This window comes from Podarcis erhardii (assembly GCF_964252035.2).
Source record: "Podarcis erhardii genome assembly, chromosome: 10".
In the NCBI taxonomy this organism is placed as follows: domain Eukaryota; kingdom Metazoa; phylum Chordata; class Lepidosauria; order Squamata; family Lacertidae; genus Podarcis; species Podarcis erhardii.
Window position 1 is genome coordinate 43,019,789 of NC_138500.1, and position 23,852 is coordinate 43,043,640.

Consider the following 23,852-nt stretch of genomic DNA (forward strand, 5'->3'; position numbering starts at 1 on the left):
TATACATTCAAAATGGACTTAAATTTTATTCACATGGGAGATGAGATTGGGTAGTGTACTAGGAAGGACTTTTAAATGTCTTTTTTTTAAAAAAGGAACACTCCCCCACCCCAAAATCTAGTATACCAAAGAACCCCTTCCTCACAGAGGGGTCAATTAAAAAGAAAAAGAAAAAAAGCTGAAGCTACCTAGCACTGTGCTTCACAGAAAACTCCCTACCTTCCTAGCAGAGGCAGAAACCCTCAGTTTTCTCTTTCACTCCACCATCCTCAAAAGGGGGAGGAAGCCAGGATTCTCCCTTATACACAAAAAAGTAGTGTGTGCAAAAGATCATGTTCTTGAGATTTATATTTGCCACATGACTCCAAAATCCAGCAGTGAAGCCAGTGGAGGATGTGAATAGATATGACATCACCTTACACAGCAGAACAAATATTCATCTTCCCCAATTTATTACTGACTCGAAGGAGGAAAGAAAATTAGAAATGAAACAATTATGAAATCTGCTTTCAAGGTGTGAGATCCTATTCGTGTTAGACTGCACAGAAAGTTTTCTTTAAGAGACAGAAAACAAAAAGGTGGCATTCTGCACCATAAAGGCACCTTTGTTTGTCATAGTTGCACAGAGTCTGCATGTGCTTAGTAGAAGTTGCCCATCTGTTGCAGTGCTATTATTTCTTCCCCACATGCAAAATACTGCATTTTGTTCCAGAGAAAATGAGATACTTCCTCCAGATAGCGCATTCAGTGCTATTGCAATTATGGAGCGGAATGTGGCTTTGCAAGCTAAATTGAAATCTATTGGAGATGGCTTGTAACGTGATTACAAATAACTCACACCCACACCCCACTCCTTCATCTATGTTGTAACACTTACTCAAAAAAATAGACCTTATTAAAGATTTGCAAGTTAAACCCACAACACAAAGCCTCTGCTCTTTTCATCATGCAAAACAAAACAAGGCAAAATGCAAAATCTTTAGTACTAAGGACACTAAACAGCACCATCTATTGGTTGGTGCTGCTTATATAATCATAATACTTTCATCACTTTGTTGAGCTTGGCCCTACATAAGACCTAGGTAACTATGCATAGACCACACCAGAGGGACGGAAAAGGGGGTAAATGGTTCACTTTCAGGCAAGCCGCTTCCAACCCCCCACACACTTCAGCACTGCATTGTTGGCCGATCCCCAAAATGAATTCCATCCATTTCTATTCCCATCCCACCACAGCTGTGCCTTTAGTCAATGCTTATAACTAGCCAACTTTTACAAAATAACATCAGAAATTGGAAGTGTCAGTGAAGATTCCCTCCTAGAAAACCCACCAAGGATACCTCCCTGTTTTGTGAAGCTTTCGTTACTTTCATTTATTTGTAATTTTGGGAGGTGCTGTACACAGTTCTCCTTCAGTGAAAATGTATACATTTGGTTGGATTGCATTATATTATATTCAGTGGCGTGTGGTCAGTGGACTAGGGGGACTAGGCTAGTCTCCTAAACCTTCCCAGTAAATTAGAGGATTAAAGCCTGGCGCCTCCATCCCAAAGCCTGGGAAGCTTCTGCCCAGCTTAGGTACGGAGGTGTGATGCTTAAACACACAATGTCAGGAAGTTGCAATGTCAGCTGCTCCCCCCCACCCAATCATTCTTGCAAGCTGGCGCCTCTGGCTCTAACTTGTTCCCCTATGAAAAATTTCACTGCATGTCACTAATTATACATACCATACCATTATGGTATGATATGGTATGGTATGTACAGTATTACATGATCAGCCATAAGAATCCAACAATATCTGTAGGGCTGCTGGTTTGCCATTTTTGGTCCCCATGGCTCTTCCTATAAGATCTATGCAGCACTATCTATTACACAGAGATGGCACATCATGCTTTTGACTTGCAGGATTTGTGGTTGAATTGCACAAAATGTAGCTGAGGTATATGTTTGATGATACAAAAAAAGTACTAGGGCAGAATGATGATTCAAAGTATGTTGTAGTAAGTCATGTAAGTCTATTTCTAAAAGGCGCTGATTTAGAGCTTCTCATAACATTTGCAAGCAAGCATTTAAGTTGGTACAGAATTAAGAAAAGATGTAAATTTGCTTGGACAGCACAAGAAGAAACTTTTTAAAAAATAAAAAAACCAACTGGTATAACCAGAAGCAGGCCAGCTCCTCCCATTCTTTTCTTAGGAAGCTTCTGAACAGGGAGCTGTTTTTGTGTGTGTGTGTCTCCCTCTCCCCTCAAGGATTACTTGGTGTGCAAATTTTGAGTTGCCAGGATTATTACACAGAGCTTGAGCTGTCAATGCTCTTTTTCCACTCAACTTTTTAATCTCTAGGCTTGCAGGAACAGTGTCTCTTCACCTTTTGAAGCCAAATAGTGTAATTTACAGATTCAAAGCTGCCCTAGAAGTTAAGGAGCTTTAAGTAGTATGTTTTAGATCAGTAATCTGCAGTACATGACTCGCACCACTTTTTACAGCTTGGGATGAGATTCTTATACTGTCACAACACAGAAGAAAATTCTGGCCAAGGTCTTTTCCTGTTAAATTTAAATTGTTGTAGGAGGTTCTCGTTTATCTGCTGTGCAATTTATATCAGATCCACAAATCATTAGAACAGACACTTTGATCTTAAACGTCCTTTATTGTTTCTCAAAACATTAAGAATAAAATAAATAGAAGCCTGTTATAGTATTTGGTTATCTATCCTCCCTAAAAAAAAAGCTCTATGTTTAATATATTACATTTTTTAGAACTATAATGGGCAAGATATTTTTTTCTCCATGCAGGGGAAAAAAAGTAGAATGAACAGCGCTATCCTATGTGTATTTATTCAGATGCAAACCCCAGTATTTTCAACTCAGCATATCCCCAGATAAACAAGCATAGGATTGCAGCCATGAATGATGGAACTCTCAGAAACCTACTGATGGCAGGAAACAATAAGATGTGCAACAATAATAAACAAAATCTAACACAGAACTGATAGTCTTACTTTCCAAACTTTCCAAACAAATTGCTTCAACTTTATCAACTACCGTACTTTACCAAGCCAAATACCAAGGAAAAAATATTCAAATTATTTTCTGTCGCCTATACATTTCTATACTGATAATTTATGAACACATACTCATTTTAAATTGCCTCCTGACTATACAACCCCAGCGAATTCCTCCTCCCAGAGAGACCTTCCATTATATCTCCTGGAAATAGCAATAAAATTGCAATCCATCAAATCCACAGAGCTCCCATAAAATAAATTATCTGAACACTTACTTTAGAAGAGAAATCACTGATGGCAACTATCTTCCTGCAGGAAAGGGATAGACATTTACGTGCACATGGAGAGGTTTTTACTGTGCTTTCTTTGTTGCTCATAAACTGACAGGAAACAATATTTACTTTCTAGAGCGATCTGCATTAAAGCCATTAGTTTTAAAAATAGGCTCATTAGAAAGAAATATAAGGCCTTAACTATACTTAATCTTCCCTTCAAGCTGACCTTCTGACTCTGAACACCGCAAGACAAATTTTGTGCTAATGAATGGCCACCAAGTTCACCAATGCAGAACATCTTTTTTTTTAATAAAAAAAAAAGAGCTTATACATAGCATGCCCATATCTGCTCATATTCACACCACCCATCCAGTGGCGCAGGTTCATGCTCCGGCACCTGGGGGTGGAGAGCAGGCAGGGGCATGGTGCACATCCCAGGGGTGTGGCGTGCCACCTGCAGGGGCATGGGGGCAGCCGTGATGGTACCCCACTGGGATCGTGCTACCAGGGGCGGTGCGCTCCCCCACACCCCTCTTCCTCTGCCAGTGCACCCATCACTGAAAATTGAAAACAGGAACCCCAAGCATGGAACAACCAGTTCAGCATACCAAGTGGACGTACATTTTTTAAAACAGAAGCTACTCATGTTATATGGCAAACAGAGGGCTTTTAAGGCAGATGGTTATATAGCATGGGGGTGGACAGCAGTGTTCAAGAACACACATATTCAGAGTAGCTCTTTGGATCTCAGTCAATGTGACAAGCTTATGCAGTCCTCACTTCACTGCACCATGTTTAGGTTGTGGGTAATTTGTCCTTTTCCTTTTACACACCCCATCCCCATGACAATGTCCCTATAGACTGGATAAATGTGGCACTATATTCTTCTTATTGGCTATTGTCCTGCCTCTCCCTAATATTCGTATTCGTAAAACCTTTTATTGGCATCACATACAACATCCAAAACAAAACCAATCAATACAGAATTACCAAGTTAAGAAAAATAAAATAGAGGGAAAGAGGTGGTAATATTAATTCCCTAATATTGCCACCTCTTTCCCTCTTTTTTATTTTTCAAACCTTGGTTCTACGCCAATTCGTCACCTAATAACTTCTCTTCAGAATTAATTCTTTTTTCGAACTTGCATAACATTGGGTATTTCACAATTCTATCTCAAGCTGTCTCAAACTGTTCTCTTTTAACTGATTTTGTGGAAATACATCCATTTATCATGCATACCTCATTAAATTCTTGTGCTAATTTCATATTTCAAGAGGGCTGCAGGGAGTGTTTTCTGACCCAGTACAAATCCAGCTCCTTCATAATTATGTCTTAAAGTCAATATTCCTGTCTGTTATCAGAGCCTTCTTCACTGTAAGCTCCCCAGAGGGCCATTTCAAATCACACAAGTTATTCCCATGTTGCTCTTTGTGCAATGGAATTCATATATGGCAAATGGACTTCAAATATGGCAAATATATGGGCTTCATATATGGTACTTCAAGTGGATAGGGGCAATGAACCTGAAAAAGCTGGGATATGGAAATCCTGTTCCCCAAATCTAGGTAGCCTATTTTACATATTATGCAAATCACTTGATAACTATGTAAGTCTGAATCCCCATTGCTTGTGGTAACATAGAGGTGGGCTTTTTCACTGGTGGCGCCAGTGCTACGGAGTGTCCTCCCTGCTGAGATATAATATGTCTCCATCCTCTTCCAGTTTTGCCTTATATCATTGCTATTCTCATCATACAGTGGTACCTCAGGTTAAGAACTTACTTCATTCTGGAGGTCTGTTCTTAACCTGAAACTGTTCTTAACCTGAGGTACCACTTTAGCTAATGAGGTCTCCCACCGTCACCATGCCACCGCCGCGCGATTTCTGTTCTCATCCTGAAGTAAAGTTCTTAACCCGAGGTACTATTTCTGGGTTAGCGGAGTCTGTAACCCAAGGTACTACTGTACGATTCTCTCCTTGTCTGTTGTAATATATTATGCTCTGAAGAAAAGTGTATGGGGGGGACGGGGACTCATCATGGTTTTTTTCCACCTCACTTTAATAAGAAGTTTAATGAAAATTTGCCAGTAATGTGAATGCTGAATGCTTCAGGTTTGCCTTTTTATTTTTGGAAGTGTTACGTGCAAGATTATTGCACTAAATGTTTGTTGTCTCCTTATCTCTAAAAAAAAATATCAATTTTTTTAATCATCAGAAAACCAAGGGGCTTATTAACTCCCAATCACTGGCCAATCAGTGATGTGCACAGAAGCGTCTGCTATAAATGTGCAGTCGGTTTTCCCTAAGATCCTGGAGAAAGTAATATTTGTTTGAAAAAAGCACAAGTGCACTTTGACAGTTCAAATTATTTTTGTACGCAGCCTTTTTTTGGTGCGACAATACCTTATTGTCTTAATGATAGGACTCTGGGTACCTTTGGGAAGCTATACTGCAATGTTAAAAGTTACTTTCATTTAACCAAGTTAAATACGCAAAGCAAGAAACAGTCCATTCTCCACCTTTTGTTTCTAAAACAAAACTAATATACATATATTATATCCTATCATTCTACCAGTGTTCAAGGGTGACTGTTTTAGGATTATCAGTATAGAGTTTTAAGCTTACTCTTGCTTGGCTTGCACATTTCTAAACTGATATTTTGAAGCCCAGATCTCTTGCGTGGTGCAGACAAAAACATTTTAATTCCCAATTTTTCCTTCATCAGCAGTTCATTGTGTCAAACATTCCAGCATCCAAACTAAAATAAACCACAAACATTTTAACATATGGATTCCTCAGTCTCATTAAATTACTTGTACAGTGCATAGCAATGTCACAGCCAACACCAGAGATTAGATCTAATAAGGACTATCACCACAAAGCTCTTGGCAGAAGATGCAGGCTGATGAGCTCACAGACAGATGAGACCTTTCTACCGTTTACAGCTACAGAAAGATACAAATGAAAATGATCTTGACTATTTCTAATCCTCTTGGCACCTTTGTTAATATATATTCCAAGTGACATAAAGATAGAAAGGTATAATGCACATGAATTGCAAGATTGTTTTGAACATGATTTTTATATAATTCTGTAAAATTTTGTACTATTTTAGTTACCTGATTCAAATTGATAGAAAGAAAGAAAGAAAGAAAGAAAGAAAGAAAGAAAGAAAGAAAGAAAGAAAGAAATCACAATAGCAGCATGACACCTGAATAACTGATTAAATATTTTGCTATTTTTATTCTTTTCTACATTTTTTTGGTTTTCATTTGGTGTTTTCTCTTTCTCTTTTTATTTAGATTAGTTTCTTTTAAATTACTGTATAATGAAAAAGCTTTAATAAAATCTTATTTTAAAAATAGTTTACTGTTACAGAAGATAACGTTCAGTAAAACAGTTCTGGACTTAGATACAGTTATATACAGATACATACGAATACAAAGTATCTCCATTGCTCCAAATAAACTCCAGGAATTCAAAACATAACACTGGACAAATAACACCAACAGACTGATGACTCACATACTAACTAATTGAGCTGACATACATTAATCACAGATATAGTTGAGGCACTGGGCCATTATCATCACAACTGCCTTGGCTGAACTTGCACCTACGATTAGCTCATCCATGGTGATTTATACTCCATGAAGGAAATTAACCTCTTCTTATGTCTGGTTACTCCAACATGCCTTTAGTTATAAACGCGGAGCAATAAGGGGAGGGAGTTTAGTGAAACAAAGGAAACAAAATGGAGAAGAAGAAAGGAGGACGGTAGGGAAAGCCTTGCTTGCTTTTTCTGTCCCCTTCTGCCCGTCCATTTTCCTTTTCCATTCTGTCTCCCTTGCTTCACTCACAGCAGTTTTCCTCCCCGTTGCACTTGGTCCTATTTTACCTTTCTTTTCTGTACCTCTATCAAAACACTAAACCACATAATCCTGCTCAAGTACTGTGCTGCTTGTGCAGCTGTCTCTTGATGGGCAGGCTCCTGCCTTTGCAAGAGAACAGCTTCAGTTTCCAGCTGTAACCCATGCTGCAAAAGGGACAGAGGAAGAGGTGAGTACTTGCCTGGATGGAGGATAGAAAGGAATATGCAAGTATCAAGAAACTTGCTCAGGGAAGAGGTATCACCGCTGCTTCAAGGAAGCAGGCAGGTGGCAAGGAGGTGGGCATGGCATCCAGATCCAAATCTACTGCCCTTTCCAGAGTGCTGCCTCAGAAAGGGTTCCTCATGGTAGGCCACTGCTAAACTGGATGCATAAACACTGCTTTCTTTATCTTGCGAATTGCCCTGAGATCTTCAGATCAAGGGCAGTTTATAGATTTAATAAATAATAATAAATAATTATTAGTGATGTATGGAAGTGAAAGCTGGACCATAAAGAAGGCTGATCGCTGAAGAATTGATGCTGTTGAATTATGGTGCTGGAGGAGACTCTTGAGAGTCCCATGGACTGCAAGAAGATCAAACGTCTCCATTCTTAAGGAGATCAGCCCTGAGTGCTCACTGGAAGGACAGATCCTGAAGCTGAGACACCAATACTTTGGCCACCTCATGAGAAGAGAGGACTCCCTGGAAAAGACCCTGATGTTGGGAAAGATTGAGGGCACAAGGAGAAGGGGACGACAGAGGACGAGATGGTTGGATAGTGTTCTCGAAGCTACCAGCATGAGTTTGACCAAACTGCGGGAGGCAGTGGAAGACAGGAGTGCCTGGTGTGCTCTGGTCCATGGGGTCACGAAGAGTCGGACACGACTAAACGACTAAACAACAACAACAAAATAAATAATTTCTGATAAAGAATGCTTATTGATTTGATAGGAAACCATCTGCCATGTTCTATTATTTCTTCCAGTCAGGTGTTCTAATGTCATCATCCATGTCATACATTAGACAGACAGACAGACAGACAGACAGATAGATAGACAGATAGATAGATAGATGATAGATAGATGATAGATAGATAGATAGAGATAGATAGATAGATAGATGATAGATAGATAGATAGATATAGTTATATTCAAATAAATAAAAGACTTCACACTAATCATACAAAGGCAGTGCACCACAGGGCAAGTGAGAGAGATTGTTCTGGCATATCTCTGCATTTATTTTTAAATTAAAAAAGGACATATTAAAGTATTGCTAAATGCGCACATCCAGTAAAACTAGTATATAGAACTCTTGCCTTACAATTGCTTTCAGGCTTCCCTAGGATTCGATGCCTTCATCTGCACACTCCCCAGATCTCTATTAAATTTATTGTGCAATATAGCCAGGACTAACAGAGCAGACAGGGATCCAGTCTGCTGTCTCTAAGCAGCTTCTTTTTCCTCTCGAGAGGCACAGAAACATCTCTTTTAGAAGCATGCCCCCAGACACTTTCCAGCTCTCAGTGGTCCAGGGCAGTTTTTCTTCTCTTAATCTCCTACGTTCTTTTCCAGGTAGTTTCACTGTCCACAAACCTCTGTGCAATTAAAGAGACTGGCACAAGGACACAAAAACCCTGCAGCAGCGAACAAAAGATAATTAGAACTTCACAGTTCCAAAAGGTCTTGCAGACTCATGCGCACAGTCTTTCTACTGGGACAAGAGATCAAAGCTGATAGCAACCTTGTGCAATGATTAAGATTTAATGTTAAGCCTATGAAAATACCACAAAAATTTTATGGAATATTAAACAGTTACTCAAATCACTCCCCCCCCCCTTAAAAATCACTCCCCTCTATATTGATGAGGAAGAAAACACAATTTTATTTTAATTAAGATGAGCCATCTTCTCTGCCCTTTTCAAACCGATGAGATGTTCATCATTTTTAATGTGTGTGTACTAATTATTGCAAGTTTTAAATGAGGCAATGGATTAAGTCCCCAAAAATTTTCTTTGTCCGACAAATTCTCCCCTGAGCAAGTCGGCTAGACTAAAGTGATCCCTTTCTGGCCCATTCATGCCACATCTACAGGGTACCATTGGGGCCACAAATAAGATGCAGCTATATAAGGAGCTTCATTCCAGATTTAGAAATAATAGAATAATGTGGGACACGTGTTTGGATTTCAGTATAAGGAGAATAACACCTACCTATTTAAAACATTAATATCCTACCTTTACTCAAGGCAGCCAACATCAAAGTACATCAAAATTTTAAAAAGCACCAGAACAGGAGGGGAAACAGCAACGAAGCAGCCATTAAAACAATCTGGCATCTTCTAGCAAGCAAAAACAATGCAGCAAGTTGAAAACAAATTTTAAAAGCATCTGTCAAAAAGTATTCATGGCTCAAAAGCTCTCCTAAGCAGCAAGATTTTAGCTAGTTGGCATGAGGCTGCATTGATACCATTTGTTTACTGTGGGACTATATATCTATATATCTATATCTATATATATATATAGATATGTGGGACATGGGTGGTGCTGTGGGTTAAACCACAGAGCCTAGGACTCGCCAATCGGAAGATCAGCGGTTCGAATCCCCGTGACAGGACGAGCTCCCAATTTCTCAGTCCCTGCTCCTGCCAACCTAGCAGTTCGAAAGCACATCAAAGTGAAAATAGATAAATAGGTACCTCTCTGGCAGGAAGGTAAACAGCGTTTCCATGCGCTGCTCTGGTTCACCAGAAGCGGCTTTGTCATGCTGGCCACATGACCCGGAAGCTGTACGCCGGCTCCCTCAGCCAATAAAGCGAGATGAGTGCCGCAACCCCAGAGTCGGCCACGACTGGACCTAATTGTCAGGGGTCCCTTTACCTATCAGTATGAATAGCCTCTCTGAAATGGTGACAAAGAATACAGGGATAAACAGCAATTCTGCATCCAAGCTCCCACTTGAGAGTGAGCTGAAGACACATTTCTGCACATGAAGAAACGTTTGCTGCCTACCTGCAGCTCACTGGTAAAGCACCTGCCTTGCATGTAGAAGGCCCCGAGTTCAAGCCCTAGCATCTTGAGGTGGGCCTGGCACAGGCCCTTCTCCAAAATCTAGAGAGCTGCTGCCAGTTTGTAGAGACAGAACTGGGCTAGATAAGAACATAAGAGCCTGTTGAATCAGGCCAGTGGCCCATCTAGTCCGGCGTCCTGTTCTCACCAGAGCCAATGAGATGCCTATGAGAAGCGCGCAAGCAAGACATGAGCACAGGAGCACTCACACATCCTGAGATTTCCAGGAACTGGTAATCTCAGTCATAACACTTAGCATTCGATTTAACGATTGAAAATTAGAGGTTCATTTCTTCTTTGTCAATCACACAGCGATAGCTTTGTATATAAACTGTCCTTATATAGCATGTGCTTTAAAACTGCCTCTTCAATGTCACATATTCATAATATCAAGTAACAGACAGTCTACTCAGCAAGCTGGGGTCTATTAACAATTATTTAAGCCCCACATTCCATAAAATTGCCTATGATGGTTTCAATAGAAACAAAATAGCTTGGGGAAATGTGTAGGAAATAGATGTGGTTGTTTACAGATTGCACATGCAGTGTGGGTGTGTGCATGCACTCTCAACAACAGGTATTGCATGGGCCTAATACTACTCCCTCTCCCCCATACTGGTTTTGGCTTTTGAAAAGCTGTTTGTTTTTGAAATTCTGATTGAGTACACTGCATAGGTCAAATAATTCAATAGGAAAGTGCTATTTGATTTGACTGAACTCAAATACAGTTGAGCTATTTTTACTAAGCATGCAGTGAGAGTGTGTGTAATTAGTGGTTTCATCCATATGTGCTATAATTAATCTTACTTCTCACATAGCCAGCCCAGTCTCCATCATGCACTGAGGAGAGGAAGGCTGCACTGCACAGGCAGATATATAAAACAGAAAATTGGCTGGGGGAAACAGGCCACTAAAAAAATACCTGCATTATGTTGAAACAATCACAGCAAAACTATCATATTTACTCGAATGTAATGTGCACCTTTTTGGCCAAATTACGTTGCAAAAACTGAGGTGTGCATTAGATTCAAAGGTGCATTAAATTCACATGAATACAGTAGATGCCCTAGTTTGACTGCTTCTTGCAGCTGGAGATGAACCCCATTATATGCACTATTTTATTACACGTGCTATTTGGGTGCGGGGAGGGGGGCGTTGTGGTGGCTTGGTGAAATTACTAATTGCACTAAGGTGACCCACAGCATAATCTTATGCATGATTACAAAGTCCCACAGAAACTTGGAACTATTCGAAACCAAAAGTAGACTCCCTGAAATTACTGTTCTTTTAATATAATATAAACTTCATTATCTGGGTTTCTTAATTATCCAAATAAGACAGTAAATGTCCTCTTGCTGTTCCAATCCTATGAACATCTTCCATTTTCATTTTAATCAGTTTATGCAAAATAGATCAAATTGCTTTAAAGATCATCATATGCAAGTTTGCTTATTTGTTTATTTATTTTTATGCAACTTATTTTATTTCACAATTTAATAATACTATTCGACTTTGTTAATTAACAAACCAAGTGATTTGTTTCAGGGCTTGTCCACACTTCCACTTGCCCTGTGCCTAGAATGCATGAGTCTGAGCAGTTTTCCACTTGCCCCGTGCTTTCTAGGAATGGGTCTAAGCAGTTTTGCTTTTGTCCCACCACTTTCCCCTGGAAAGCCCACACTTTAGCAGGAAATCAGAGCAAACATCAGTCTGGAGAAAACCCAGTTGATGTTTGATCTGATCAGCAGTTTTCCTGAGGGAAAGCAGTGGGGCAACCAGAAGTGTGGATGACCCCTCAGTTACAACCCTGAATGTGGTTTTATGTGTTAAGCTTTATTCCCTGTTCCACTGGGTTGCTGCTGAGGAAATTTGAACATCGACTGGGGGATCCAATGTATGTTAGAGCACTGACCAGGATTTGGTGTGCACTGTTCCCAAATTGGATTTCGAAAATAAAAAGGCCGTTGCATATGTCCCTTCCATTTCTTCCCTGATGTCCTGCTCCCCTGAGGTTTGTCCTATTATCAGCTTAAGTTGTCTTGCTGTCTTCTTTTTATCATATACTTTTCCTTCTCTCTTCTTCACAAAAGAGCCACATGGTGAATAAATAAAAATACTAATGCAGTGGTACCTCGGTTTAAGAACAGCCCTGTTTACAAACTATTTGGTTTACGAACTCTGCAAAACCGGAAATAGGATCTTGGTTTGAGAACTTTACCTCAGTCTAAGAATGGAATCCAAATGGTGGAAGGGCACCAGCGGCGAGAGGCCTCATTAGGGAAAGTGCACCTTGGTTTAAGAACAGTTTTGATTTAAGAACTGACTTCCGGAACGGATTAAGTTCGTAAACCGAGGTACCACTGTATTTTAAATGTGATGCACAGTGTAGTAGCTTATATAGGACAACAGTACTATTGCAAATAATTTGTAACCATGACAACAAAGTCTGAACATACTGTTTCACATTAGAGGAACCTCACCTGTGTTCTTTCTCATCCACTTTACACAGCTTCACAATTACTGCTTGTTGTGTAAGCACTGGTATTTTAAGCCCTGCATTCTAGTTTAGGCCACTACATAAGGAAGTTACAGGTTGGGCTGGCATTAGTAAGCATTATTAACCTCATGGGGAGAAAGCAATGTCAGATTTACTCATCTGAAATCAGGGCAGAAATGTACAAATGTGAACAAAAATGCAACAATTATAGGAACATGAATAAATAAGGTAAGCAGAAACAAATAAATTCATACACCTTTACTGCTGTCTCTCATACTGTATTTAACTGTCAGTTCATTAGAGCTATGCAGGCAGGTCTCATTCTAATTCAGGTGTTGCTTTACAACACAGAGGAACTTGGTCGTTTCAGCACTCTGGTTAGCTCCAGGACTCAGCTTGCAGCTTCAGGATCACCTACTCTCAGAGACCCCATTTCACCTTTAAGACAGCAGGTTCCATTTCCTAATGTTGTATTGTGTTCAACCCTTCCCCAGCTTTCCCATCCTACATTCTAAATATGAACTTTTCATGCAGATTTCGAAGGCAACCCATTATGGTGGGTTACCTTGAAACAGCTGGCTCTGGGGAACTTTATTTCTAATGAATATGCAGACTAGGGTTGAGGAAACCTGCAAGTAGGCTTACAAACACACACAAACCAACTAGACTTGAAAGATCCAGTTCCCCACCTCTGCCAGAGAGTGTTGGCTTTTATGGGGATTGTAGCTTCCCTCCCCACCTGCATTCTCCATGAATTCCTGCACAACTCATGCAGCAATTAAAAGTTGCCTTTTATTATTTTGTCAACTACTTTAAAGGCTGCTTAAAAGAAAAGGGCAAGTGGAATCAAAGAATAAAAGCAAGACTTTTAAAGAATGAACATCAGAAGCCAGGCAGGTAACTTTTTAGTCTTCTCTTTACTGTTGTAAGTCTCTTCTATTATGCAGTCATCTACTAGCTGGAACACAAATGGCTTATTTTGCTTTCATTGTTGTCTGGGTTTAGAGAAATACTACCATTTACTAAATGGCAAATTAAACTTAAGAGAATGATTGCAACTAACATCTGAATGGAGAAGACCCATTGCTTTTATATTTCAAAAACACTGGCTGGAATAAGAAGACATCATTCCTCAATGTCCCATAATTCCAAGACTGTCTTAAATCTTTAAACTTTGGCTTTCCATATGTTGTTGTACTCCAACTCACATCAGCAAAACCCAGCATGGCCAATAGTGAGGGACGATATAAGTTGTAGTTCAACAACATCTGGAGGGCTACAGATTCCCCATCCCTGCTTTAAATCCACACTTTCGTCAGGCAGCAAAGGAATGGCTATATCCTCTCTATTTCTCAAGGTTATTCCTAGTGGTTGTCAGCTAATTTTTTGGATGTTACTTGCTTACATGCAGGCTTACATCAAGAACAGTTATCCCACCTCATGGGTGGATCACCCCTCTGATGTTATTGATGACTGAGCCTGCTGATTAGACACCATTAAAAAGGAAATATTTTCTCCTATGCTTTTAAACTCCTGAACCATCTTAAATGACTCCTCAGAGTGCTAAACTGACCCTGACTTCCTACATCAGGAATGGGAAACCTGTGACCCTAATTCTGGAACCCCAAATTGCACTGCTGGATAAAGCTCAGATATTTTCAATAAATAAGGGAAGCAATAGTGTTGTCAACAAACTTAAAATGTTAAGTTTCAAAGTTTAATTTTAATATAGATAATGCTCATGTTTTTCTAAAACTAATTCGAAAATGAGACAGCCTTAATAGTCTCTCTCTCTCTCTCTCTCTCTCTCTCTCTCTCTCTCTCTCTCATGTGTGTGTGTGTGTAACAGCAGTGTTACCTTCTTTTGCTGCTCATTCACTAAAAGTAGTGAGGTATGTGTCACAAATATTTTTCTGCTCTTTGGCATAATGCAGAGAATTAGTTATCTATGTATACGCTTGACTTCTGTTCCTCAAGCAGGAAAATCCTCATGAGTACTAGAGGGTTTTCCAGAGCACAAATGATCAAAAAGCATCTTCATCTATCTCATCTGCTCCAGGCACAGAATACAGCAGTCAAGGGTACTTCAAATCCAGAGGCTGCTTCAACAGCTGATTGCTTGGGTAAGCAGATTTCAAATTCATTGACATTCTTGCCATGTAGGTATGGATTTCAAGCTGCACTGACAGCATCCTTTGGTCACAAACCAAAGTTTGCATCCTTTCATTGCAAACTTCAAAGTCAATTGATTACATAAGAGTGCAATGTGTTTTCTGTGTGATGCTGAACCAAAGGAAATCAGGAGGGATGCAACTGACCTTGTGCGATATACTTCAGTACCTCAGGAATTTCCAGGGGAAAGAAGCGAGAAAGTGTGAATTCTCATGAGTGGGCTGCTGAATGGCAATGCCTTTCAGGACAATTTAAGATCATGTATACTATTTATTACGACAACTAAAGCAATGCACATTCCTGGCTACATTAAAAACAAAAAAAGCCTCTATGTTCTTCTATTTGATTCTAAATCTAAATAGTTACAGTAGTCTTACATCACTTGGGCAACACATTTTTAAAGTAAGCAGAACACTGGCAGCAGTTCTAGATCTGTTGTATATGTATACAATGAAATATAGTGCTCAGTTTTTAAAAAACTGAGTGTTCACCTTTGTTTCAGTAAGTGCTCACAAACCAAACAGCAACTGTGAAGCTAGAACTAGAGCAGGAATGAGGAACCTGTAGTTCTGTAGTTGCTGCTGGACTGCATGCCCCATCATCCCTGGCCATGTTGGCTAGAGCTGATGGGAGTTGGAGTCCAACCACATATGTGGAGCCACAGGTTTCATTTCCCCCGATTTGGAGTAAGATAATTACAGGGCTGTCATCTTTTTATAAAATCTACAGGGATTTGTGCAGTACAAATAACTAAGTGAAATTAATTAACCAGATGCTAGATACAGCCAATAAAAAAAGGGTGTGGTTTCTTAACTTCTTTTTTGAACTAGCCTCAAAGTGACTTTCAACAGATTTCAATAATATTTGAAACCAAGGCAATATTTAAAAGCCAGCCCCTCTCACAAGGAAGTATTAATCACTACCCTGGCCTGGTCAGCTGTCCTCTCCCTGCTACTTTTTATCAGCAATGAGGGGCAAGCAGCAAAAGCCTGCACCAAACCAAGCACCTTGTCCATATCTTCTAACTTTGCTAAGATAACTGGACTCTGCATGGCTCTTGAGATTCATCTCCTGTAACAGCAGTGTCAAGGTCCTGGCAGATGCAAGTGATTTTATCCTCAAAATGTTTTGCAAATGAGTCACAGAGAGCTCAGGTCAGTAGAAAAGGCCAAAGCCCTTCAGTTCTACAGACCCAGGGCTACTCCCATCCCTGCCTGAAAACACATGGAAGGTGACAGATTCCTAGAAATTTCTGTTCATATAGCTTTGTTCCCATCATTGACCATCACTACACTCACTTGGGGCTGATGGTGCCTGTGAAACCAACAGCAGTTATCCACAGATTAGGTGTGTGCTATCATTATAAGCTGATGATTCTGTGTGCCTTGCTCCTGTTTATGGTTTTGGTCTACCACAAGGCATAAGTACAATAAGAGCAGGATCCAGACAGCTCTCTTAATTGGGAAAGCAGGGACAGGGTGAAGGGCAATTTTACATGTCATCAGCTGATCTCATCATCACATGGAAAACTGACAACATTGTGGGGAAGGAAAGACAAGGAAATGATGGTCATGAACTTGTTCAATTAAAGAAGAAAAAAACTCATTTGAATTTTAATGTAAGCTGTTGTTTTGCTTCATATTTATAGAAAAATGCTATTTAATTCCCACAGGTATACAAAGCTGTAACACTTAATCATTAGGGGCTTTTTTCCTGAATAAAATAACCCACACATTTTGTATTTTGGTTTATGAGATACATTCACACATTAGTGTCATCTTGTCAAGTTCTTCTCCAAGGCGTTCAGAGGTGGAAGACAATTTAAACACCGACAGTCGAATTCTTCAGGATTGCAGATGCAAGAGCTTTGGAGGGAAAATGTTTAAAAGCACTGCAATGATGTCACATGTGTGTGAGTACAGGAAGATCTCCATGATGCCACATCAATCCACTCACAGAGAATCTAGTTAGCACTGAATATACAATTACCCCAAGCCAAGAAAGTAATCAGACCAAACTCTCTTTCCCCTCCCTGCTCCCCTCCCCTCCCCTGCAACTCGCTTCACCTAGTGCTTATCAATAAATATGAAGCACTGTTCATTTCAGCAACACAAGAACCTGCTAACACAAACAATTGCTAAATAGCTGAGCTGTTTTGAGCACAGACGCAAAACAGTATAGTTGCTACTATGCCTTAATGAAATTAATTTGCGATCAGCTATGTGGTAGCAATAGGAGCTCAAACCTGTTGCTGGTGAAATGCATAGCAGTAACTAATAAATGCAACATTGCAAGGCAAGACCATGTTTTGTAAAAAGTGCCTCATGGAATGGGAACACACATAAAATACACATCTCCTGAGCCCGACAAGGCTACAGCTGCAGCAGTCATTCAAGCATTCCTCTTTGTCTGTTCAGTGCTAGCAGGTGTCCTTTGAAGATAGTAAGCAATATGAGCAGTTTGCATCCAGCAAACTAGTTCTGTAGAGCACTTAAGCAAAAATATACTGCATTCATTGAGGATTTCTGAAAGTAGTTTTACCTTCAAAGTCAGAAAAGGGAGAAGACTCTAAAATCTTATCCTTTATGTTTATATGTTTTGCATTTGTGATATTTTTACCAATGTTAAATAAATAACCATAAAGGAGAGAATGTCTCTTCTGAGATGGCACTGATGCTTTCCAGAGCTGCATGGTGATGCATACATGAGTCACAGGAAGCATTGTCAGAGAAAAGATATCATGGTTTGGCTTAGCATTTCATCCACTCTCTTGGTCAGCCAAGAACAAAACCTTTGATACAGTGGGTGGTTTGTGTGGAGTGAGTTTGACTTAGCATTACATGCAAACCAGGCCTATGTAAATCATCACTTCAGCCTAAATGAGTGGATACTGCCCACCAGTTTAGGGATGGCTCAGAAAGAATCTGTTCAAGGACTCTGGTAGAACTGTAGCTGAGTCAGTGTTGTTATATTATCTTAATTTGTATGCTGCATCTCCACATAACTATGCCCTAAGTGATGAATAACACACAAACTAACACCTATCAATGCATCACTACAATAGACAGCCTGGTACAATTTCATTTAAAATCCAAATATAACAACTCAACTCAACAATACTAACATTGTGAAATATTAAGTTCATTACAAGGTCAGCAATGTTAGTTCCCGAAACATTGACCAGTGCCCTGTGCTCATGAATTGCAATGTTTCCTGAAGTCATAAAAATGAGCAATTTTTCCAAGTGCTGTCTAATTTGTTGGCAGCTGTTGCTTCACAAGCAGAGAAACACTTGATTTTCTTATGATTTTTTTTTATTGTTGGAAATGAAAATGCAGACATTAAAATTCAATTCAACAACCAATTATAGTAACCAATATCTTCAATACCACTAGCAAAATAGATAAATAAGGTTTTCAATGGTTCTCACCAACCTGATTCCAGTTGAAAATGGTGGCTCTATAACTGAAGTGTTGGCAATTCAAGACTGAAAACCAGGGATGTAAAACACTAGAAACTGGATTCATACATATCAGTTACTTCATACACAATAGACAAAATACAGTGCAACCACAACAATCAGCAGGTTGTTCAAACCACACCTATTGTTATACAGACAGCCATAAAACCCACCACAGGGCTATGAAACTGAACACAGGTGACATTAGAAGGAAAATCCATTTCCCTTTGCCTCAATGGCAAACATAGCAGTCTTATGTTACAAACATATACCCTCTTACCTGGAAGTAAGTCCCATTGAACTCAATGGGATTGCACTGTTATTCAACCTTCTGCCAAGTATGACATACTGAGAAGCCTAAGTCAGCCAATAAAATGTCCTAACACCATCAACACAAACTAAATGGGATAGATTTTGCTGTTCAGACATCCATGAAGGCAACCAGACTTCAGTAGTAACTGCATTTCTTCATAGCTTTGCACACAGCAAATGGAACATATAGAAACAAGACAAGAAGAAACCATTCAAGGCCAACCTCCTTCTCAGCAGAAGGATATTCCGAAAATATCCACTGGTGAACACCTTACTTTTGCCACACAATGTCTCCTCTACAGCTACCCAAAAAGGCTTTCTTTTAGCGCACGTAGAATTGGTGTTTGTGGTTTGCTTTTTGTTTTTTACAAAATGAAGATCAATTGACTTTCAACTGGTCGGTGTAATGATCTGTCAGAATCAAGGTTCTCCATTATGGAGGGAGCCTCTACAGACACAAAGGTTCTCTGCTGTAGAAGTTAACTTTCATCCCACAAAGCAGACAGGAGAATTCACACAACACTGGGGACAGGGATAAACACACACCTCTGCTGCACCTGTATTCTCTCATAGCATAATAACAGCTGTACAGGGCACCTATTAAAAACAGGAAGTATTCTTCCTCATCAAGTTTGTAAATTAACCCAGGAAACATGAAACAGGATGTGGCTATCCAATAGCTTAATTATTCTATTTCCTTCAATTAAAGTCCATTTTTTAAAAGCAAATGCAACACATTTGATCGTTCTACACATAATGCTAACAAGCATTAATTACATTGAAATGCAGTTTTCACAGTTACCATCGGAAGAGTCTGGGAAGAGCAAATTGTCACTCCCATCGCAAGGAAGAACGTATTCAAACAAGGTCAGCACAAAGTTAACAATATTGCTTACTACAGGAGACATTTGGCACAGAGTCAGGAACGGCAGGAAAGTGAATGTTTTTGACAACCAATTTGCCAGATAATTTCAAGACCCTTTGGAAGTCAGATTATCAGGTAGCAATGAAAATCAGCTGCACAGAAACAGACTGATAGCAATAAGGATACATATAAGAACACATTTAATTTTACACAGAGTTTTGTAAAGGTTAGAGCATTCAAAAAAATATATTTGTGGAGAAAGGGGATACGAATTTTAAAAGGCATTCAATTGTCAAAAGTAAGTTTTTACCTTTTTCTGATCTTCTAGCTTGTGGCTGAGCGGATTCCTTCCATGCCTGCTCATTTCTGAAGGTAAATCCATCACATCCGTTCCTTGTCCCTCAAAATGGAATTTGTACCTTGGACAGCAAACTAATCCACAACGTATGGGCTATGGACACAGAGACGCACTGCTTTTTCCATCACACACCTTAGTGGAAATTCACCACCTCCAAGGAATGGTTTAAAAATCCAGTGACTGGGTAGAGGAAATAAATTTCACGATTCTCTCTTCGGACCTTCTGAATCAACATATCGTTCTTAAAAGACAATACATCCAAAGAGAAATGTTCATCCGCTCCTTTAAGCTCCAGCTGTTATCTGTTGCTTCCTATACAAGCTTCCATTTTTAAAGGTTACATCCTGTCTGTGAATCTGTTGAGGAGGGGGGAAAGACATTTAATTATTACTATATTTTTCTTTTTATATGTGGAAGAAGCTGGTTAACTGAGAAGCAAATTATCAGTAAAAATATAGTATACACAAAAGGTTTATTCAGTCATTTCCTCAACATATATACTGAGAAATGTCCCATCAAAGAGTCCAGTGGGTCTTATTTCCAACTAAGTGTGATTGCCCAGTCTTCACCATCAGTCCTTTAGTCACTGCCTTGTGAATCAGACTAGCCCAGGCTTCCTCAACCTCGGCACTCCAGATGTTTTGAGACTACAATTCCCATCATCCCTGACCACTGGTCTTGTTAGCTAGGGATCATGGGAGATGTAGGCCAAAAACATCTGGAGCCCCTTAGCACAATCAAGAAAGCTACAGACAAAAAGACAGCAACAGCATCTTAAGGACAAAACAAGATGTGATGGCAACAGACCCATTCAAACTCATGTTTGTACTGATAAATCAGATATGTGGTCTGAAAGCAAAAATGATGCATTGGGGGCGGCGTGTTAGTTTGACTTTAATGTAAAGTAATTAAGAGATAGAAAAACAGAATTCAGTGGTTTGTACCTTTTTGTAGGACATAATAGATCGATGAAGTGATAAAATGTGTAACTACAATAATAATAATAATAATAATAATAATAATAATAATAATAATAATAATAAGTAAAGCAGCAGGTGCTTGTTTTCAAGTATATGCTAAAATCTGTAAAATATTGAGTTACTTAGTGCAATTAAAAACTAAATTCAATTTGTATTAACTTTTTTTAAAAAGAAAGTTTCTGTGATTTTAAATATTCATTTTAAGTGCATAATATTTTCAGAACAGCACTGTCTTGTGAAAAGGTAGGGGGACATAGTTGAGATGATTTTTCTTCATTCATCCTTGGACCACTATTTTCCAGTAGGTTGGAGCTGTTGTTTTTCTTTTAATCAGGTAAAACTTTCGGTGTCAAGTTAGAATTCTGCCATATTTCTTGTAGAATTCAGGAAGACTGGGTATGCTAATCATGGCCTGCATGCTTCAATAATAATGCAAAAATTCTTATAAAACCCCAGTGTCACATTTCATGTTATGTCTGTCTGTATAGTCAAAGAAGTTTGCAAAGTTAGAAACAAAATTATAGAATGGACTGACATTAGCATTTCACCTCGGGGTCTTTTAATGCCATTGCTTTGTGAGATGTGTCTTGTGGGAGGGGCACTATTTTTCAAGGCGGGGAAGTCCCTTATCATTTATTGTCTACCAAAAGCTGGAGTCTGTCTTGATTCATAGAGTCCCCCAGAGCCACTTATCACTGGCCCAGCAATTTGTTATTTCCACACAAAGCATTCTCTGAAATTGGCTTGGATTCTGGCTCTACCCCTGTCAAAAAGTCAAATGAATATGCCCTCTATCTTCTCCCTGCCTCATTTTCGAGTAAATAGCAGCTTCCCTGTACAGATTGAGATGCCATGCACAGGACCCCAAACCTTCTGTTATTTATCATTTTATTTCAGTCTTGGAAAGGCTGCCAAGCAAGTATGTCCTTCCTTTTATCTCCTCCATCATTCAATTTGTTGGTCACCAAGCAGAAGAGAAAGAAAATATATCCAAGGTGTACTCTAGACAGGTAGTCAATAACAATGTACTCTCACCCTGCTTTTCATTGCAATTTTCCTATGGGTTTAATGTGCAAGATAGGTGTGTCCAAGGCACAACAAAACCTACACCATGGACTAAGAGTGAGTGACAGTCTTGAAAACAAAATTACAGCTAAATTGCTGGGGACACATATGCCCTGGATGAGTTTTTCTTTCTTTCTTTCTTTCTTTCTTTCTTTCTTTCTTTCTTTCTTTCTTTGCTAATTAAAAATCAGAGATATAACCATTTTATAGTAAAACAAAACAAAGCATTGCACTGATTATGAAGTATTAAAGAACCATTTTGCTCAGTATTGGAGATAAAACTCCTACCAACCACAAGCAAGACTTTTCTTGAGAAGGCAAGTTTCACATCTGAGGCTGGGACTAGTACAGGTGTAGCGATCCACACAGGCCTTGCTCCATTCCCTCTTCAAATGCTTCTGTTTGGCTAAAATGTATTATTGCATTGTGGTAATGCAGGAGTTAAGGAAGCTTTTGCAGTCCTAGGGCTGCATTCCCTTCTGAGCAAACTTCCTTGGGTCACAAACCAGTGGTGGGCAGGGTCAGAGGCAAAAGTGGCCAGAACAAAAATTTTACCTTTGTACAATAGGCTAGTTTATACACACACACACACACACACACACACACACACACACACAAACAGACAAACAACCTTCTTTATCCTCCATCTAGGCAAGCAAGAGGCATTACCATCATAGTTCAAGGATGAATTCCAGCCAAGCAAAAACACGCAAGCAGGGTGCAAAGGTGGGCTAACTAGGGGTGTGGCCTGAGGGTCCCAACAACTAGACAGAGAGGTGCAGAGGGTCATTTGCAGACCTTGGCCTCAGGTTCCCTCCCCCTCCCCCCGCCTCTTTTATTGATAATGCCTCTTTTATTGACTGAATGGAGGGGTGTGTGTGCACCACTTTGGGTTCTGTCTGGCCACTCTGTATAGACCCAATAAAATTACTGGACATTACTAACTCAGGTTCATTAGTTTCAGCAGGTATCCCTGGTTGAATACAACCCATTTTAGAAGTATAAAAAGTAGACATAAGGGGTATTTATTATATTCTCTGGTATTCATTCTATTCTCTGGTATTGTGGTGCCCTGTAATAAACAAAGCAACTCAGATACAGGAATGATCTTTGGCTTAGCTCAGCAAAGAGAACTGCTGTTTAAGTCACAGCACTCTATCATCCTGACAGCAGCAGTGAGGAGGACCATGCAGATCAGGTAAGGAATACAAGGTACGGAGAGCAAGAAAATCAGACAGGAAGTTGTACAGTAAAGCAGAGAGAAGTGTGCTGTAAGAGTGCCAGTGAGAATGGCAGGCAATAGTTTCTAGTAATAAGGTGGGAGATGGGTGCTGCAGAAAACATAATAAACAAGGCAGTGGTTATAACATAGCTCTGGTACTAAAGCTTCTCCCAATGTCCTTGAGGAGCAATCAGTAACTATGTAGCCCTTTCTTCATATTTCATTTCCCAAAAAGCAACATAGTTATGCTATACATGGAGAATGAATGGCACACCATCACTTTTGGATGCTATTATTCTAATGCAAAACAAAACAAAAGGTGGGACACAGGGTCATAGCAGTTGCTATATTGCATCACATTAGAGATCCATCTGAACACAGCAAACTATATTCAGCAGAGGTAGCCAAATACCCAGACTCAGATTACAAACAGGGCATATGAACATAGCCTTCCCTAGAGTTTGTTCCCAATTCTGGTAAGCAGAGCTTATAGGGACGCTGCATGTGTCATTAGTGGCTATGGAAGACTGACCACCATACAGTTATGTTAATTGTTTCTGGAGTTAGTGGGTCTCAGAGCACCCTAGAGAAATAAAATCTATGATGACAACAAGCCCAAACAAACATAAGCACGCTTGAAGCTCATCAAAATCAATGGGTATTAAAAGTGCACTCAAGCCTGCAGTGACTTCTGA

General features: G+C 39.6%; 1 protein-coding gene across 1 annotated transcript in view; it reads right to left on the bottom strand.

Moving 5' to 3' along the window:
- Positions 1 to 23,852, bottom strand: part of NAV3 (neuron navigator 3) — a 440,591-nt gene that overhangs the window by 312,594 nt on the left and 104,145 nt on the right. Inside the window, 1 exon segment of the mRNA XM_081879446.1 lies at positions 19,843 to 20,246. Coding sequence (XP_081735572.1) covers positions 19,843 to 19,914 — 72 coding nt within the window. The 5' untranslated portion in view covers positions 19,915 to 20,246.